The 3,952-nt window shown below is 70.8% G+C and overlaps 1 protein-coding gene across 1 annotated transcript; it reads right to left on the bottom strand.

Moving 5' to 3' along the window:
* Positions 1-240: 240 nt before the first annotated feature.
* On the bottom strand, positions 241-2,569 carry DIO3 (iodothyronine deiodinase 3). The gene has a single exon (XM_059686630.1). It carries the CDS (start codon positions 1,829-1,831, stop codon positions 917-919), a length of 915 nt encoding a protein of 304 aa, XP_059542613.1. The 5' UTR covers positions 1,832-2,569; the 3' UTR covers positions 241-916.
* Between the last annotated feature and the right edge of the window lie 1,383 nt (positions 2,570-3,952).

Here is a 3,952-nt window from a genome sequence, read left to right as displayed (position 1 = left end):
CCCCAAATGTCCTCCAAGTCAGCCCCCCTCCCCCCTCCCGGCCCTGCACTGGGCAGCTCTGCACAGGAGGCCTCTCACTCAGGCCCCACCCCCACCCCCTCAGCCCCCCAGTCCCCATTTCTGGGAGCCCTAGCCTCTCCCTTCTCCTTGGGCCTCTGCGAACCTCTGGAACCTTCTTCTCTGGTCCCAAGACCGTCCCCACCCCCACCCCCACCCGTTTCCCACCCCCTTTATGGCGGCTTCCTCTCGGAAGCCCAGGGCTCTTCCCCCCGCTGGGTTTAGGCGCCCCTAGGAGCCCCCCTGCAATTCAGAAGCAGCTCGTGGTCAAGACCAGTTAGAGGCAGCTCATCATCAGCAGCAGGGCTCCAGAGCACCCCAACTAAGGGGGGGAAACAACCCTGCCCACCCCCCTCCCCCACCTCACGGACACGAAACAGACACAAAACAGGGGGCACCCCTCCCCAAGCGGCAGGTGTGGTGCCGGGCAACCAGGGTGGGCTTCGCACACTGCTGAGCCCAGCTGCGTGCAGGTGACAGGACGCAGCCAGAGTCTCTTTGCAGAGGCCAGGGACCCTGGCAAAGGCTTGGCGCTCTCCTCTGGGGAGGGGGTTCGAGAACACAGCAGGGGTCTCTGTGGGACAAGTCCAGGGGCAGCAGCAAAGGGTAGCACCACATCCACACTCAGAAGGGGCCTGAGACCCAGCCAGGCAGGGACAGTCACAGAAGCAGAGGAGGGGGGTGGGGAGTCTTCAGGTGGCCTGGTGGAGGGTGCAGACCCAGCCTGCGACCTGTGGCTCAGCACAGCTGGTCACTGGGCCCTCGCCAAACCGGACTTGGGTTGGGACCTTGTGTGCACGTGGGCTTCGAAGGCTCGAAGGCGGGGCCCTCCAAGTTCAGTCCAGGGCCCCTCGGCGGCCTACACTGGCCGGGGCAGAGCGCTGTGCAGCTGCTCATCATAGCGCTCCAACCAGGTGCGCAGCTCCGAGACCTGGTAGCCGTCAGGGCCGCGGCCGCCCTGGTACATGATGATGCCGCTCTGGACGACGTAGAGGCGCTCGAAGTAGGCGCCATAGGCTGAGCTGCTGGAGTTGGTCATGGTGTCGAGGACCAGAGCGCAGCCGGGCACCCCCTGCTGCAGAACCCGCGCAGCGCTGACCCGGTCGTCCAGGCTCCGGTGCTGTGGGATGATGTAGGGGGTGTCAGTGGTGACCCAGCCGTCCGAGGGGTGCGCCTCCTCGATGTAGATGATGAGAAAGTCCACGTGGCGCTGGTACTTGGTGACCAGGCGCCGGAAGGCGCTCATTCGCGCCATGAACGGTGGTCAGGTGCAGCTGCCGAAATTGAGCACCAGCGGCCGGTCCCCTCGCGCGTAGTCAAGGATGTGCTGGTACTGGAAGCCTTCGGGCAGGACCACCTGGGAGTTGGGCGCGGGGCCGCCCTCGTGCGCCTGCTTGAAGAGATCCAGCTTTTGGCCGTGCCACACCGCCTTCAGCGACGCCATGGTGCACAGGCGGTTGTCGTCGGACACGCAGATGGGCGGGTCGTCGGGGGGCACCTCCTCCTCGTCACTGTTGAGCTCCACTTCAGGTTGGGGCCGACCCCGGCGCCTCCGGCCCAGAAAATGCTTGCGGATGCACAGGAAGTCGAGGAGCCAGAGCATGAAGGCCGTGCAGAGGAAGCGCGGGAAGAGCGTGAGGCACGAGGCGGTCTGGGCGCAGAGCCTCAGGGCGTGAAGCAAGAGGGAGCGGAGCATGGTAGCCACGGCCCCCCAAGCCCCCTGGGACCCTCCACCCTCTCCCCCCAACAACGGCGGGGCGGCCTGGCCCGGCATCTGGCTGGAGCTGTGCAGGGAGCTCGATTTATAGCCGAGGCTTCACTTGGCGGGAGACTCCACCTCCGGCCGGGCCCGCCCCCTTGCAACTTGAGCCCGGAGGGATGCCCCAGCCGCGGGGCCAAAGCCTTAGAAATCAGAAATCCTGGGCCTGGGGCGGGCGCCGGCGGCAGGAGGGCGGGGCGGCCGGGGCGGTCGTGCCTGGGGCCCGGCTGCCTAGCCAGCTCCCAGGGGCGGGGGACCCGGGCCGGGGCTGCCTCCCGGGACGGCGAGCTGGACCTGGGACCCGGGCGCCTGCAGCGGAGATCCTCCAGTTAGTGCGAGCGCGGGCGCGGCTCCGGTCCCAGCAGCCCGGCCCTGGCCCGCGCCCCTCTCGCCGCGCACCTGAGCGGAGCTCTCCAGCGCTCGCCGAGCCGCGCCGGAGCTTCGGTTCGCTTCCCGCGCGCCGCCGCCGCCGCCAACGCCGCCCCCGCCGCTGCCGCTCGTGCGGGTCCGCTGCCCAGGTGCCGCCGGGGCCCGGGTCCCCCGCCGCCGCTCGGCTGGCCCCGGCTCCCGCCCCTCCGGGGACGCGGGCCCGCGAGGAGGCAACTTTGGGTCCCTGCCGCCTTCCCTGTTCGCCCGCGGGCTCCGCTCGCCTCCCGGAGCCCGCTCGCCCGCTCGTCTCCCGCGCGCGCTCACATTCGCGCCTCGCACACGGCCACCCCCCGCACGGCCCCGCCACGCACACCGCGCTCGGCGCTCCCCGCCGTTGCCCGAGGCTGCCGCGCGCCGCCCCGGCCGCGCCCGCCCCGTCCCATCGCGTCCCTGCCCCGCGCCTTAGCTCTCGGGTCAGCGGCCTGGGGCCCAGCGGGAGGTGCGGAGGGCAGGGCCCGGGGCCGGTGAGCGCCGGGCGCCGCAGACGGGAGGGATGGAGAAAGAAGCGCCGTCCCTGCGCCCAGCCGACCCGGCGCGCTTCGGGCGCGGGGCTCGGCGGGCGCGGGGCGCGGGGCAAGGGCGCGGGGCGGCGGCGGCCCCGGCGGCTCTCCCACTAGGGGTAGCTGTTGCCTGAATCCCGGAGCGCTCCCCTCTCGCCGCTTGCCTCGCCCGGCGCAGCCCCGGCCGCCGGGCGCACCCGTCCCGTGCGTCCCCGGACGTTGCTCTCTGCCCCGGGAACGTCGGGACTGGAGCGCCCGAGCTGAGCCACCTTCGCCGGCCGCGAGCGCTGCGGCTCGACTAGTCGCGGAGGCGCACGGACGCGCAAAGTGCGTACTCCCAACCGGGAATGAGGCTTTCGGGGTGAGGGGCGACTCCCCAACTCCGCGGGGGCCTGGATTGGTCCTGACGCCGCGTCCTTCCGATTGCTCGGGCGCGGGACCGGCGACTAGGTCTCAGGGGCAGCGGGGCGGGGAAGTGCCCTGACCCATGGTCCCTGAAGCTGGGAACAAGTCCCCCTCCGACTCGGCCTTGCCTGCGTCCGGTCCCGAGCGATTTGCACCCCGTCTGTGGAGTCGAGCTGTCCGGGACGCCCTCACAGTTGTGGGGACTTGTCTGGGCGGCGGTGGCTGAGCCCGAGTCCGCGGGGCACTGCCGCCGGCGTCCCGTGCGCCGCCCGACCCGGGACTGGCCGCCCAACTTCTTCCCGGGACGGAGACCTCGCTCGCGCCCCGGGCGAGGTGGGGGCTCGCGGGGCCGAAACGGCGAGTGTAAATCGCTGGCTGGCGGCGGCGAGGGAACAAGTCCGGAGACGTCAGCCTCAGGGCTTGGAGCCTTCAGCCCGGACCCAGCGGGACCAGTGCGCGCGGGATAGACGACGAGGACTCAGGTGCGGAGGTCCCCCCTCCGGTGTTCCCGGCCTTGGAGGGACCCTGCCCCGTGAGCTTCCCGTTGGCCCCGTGACTTCGGCAGGACAAGACCGCGAGGGGCAGGCGGTGGGCGTGGGAATGTAGCCCCTCTCCTCTTCCTCCCAGTCAGGCCATTTCTCTGCCGCCTGGGGCCCGGGCGATGGGGGCTACACAGCCCAGGAACTTCTCCTTCCCCACCCCCAAGGAAGCCAGACTCTTCCCCTACTTCTCCGAGCCTGTCCGGGCCCCAACCACCTGGTAGGGGTCTTTCAGGTAGGTTAGTGAATTCTCCCTGAGCCAA

This window comes from Myotis daubentonii, chromosome 1 (genome assembly GCF_963259705.1).
Source record: "Myotis daubentonii chromosome 1, mMyoDau2.1, whole genome shotgun sequence".
Classification (NCBI taxonomy): Eukaryota; Metazoa; Chordata; class Mammalia; order Chiroptera; family Vespertilionidae; genus Myotis; species Myotis daubentonii.
This window is presented reverse-complemented; position numbering and strand designations above follow the sequence as displayed.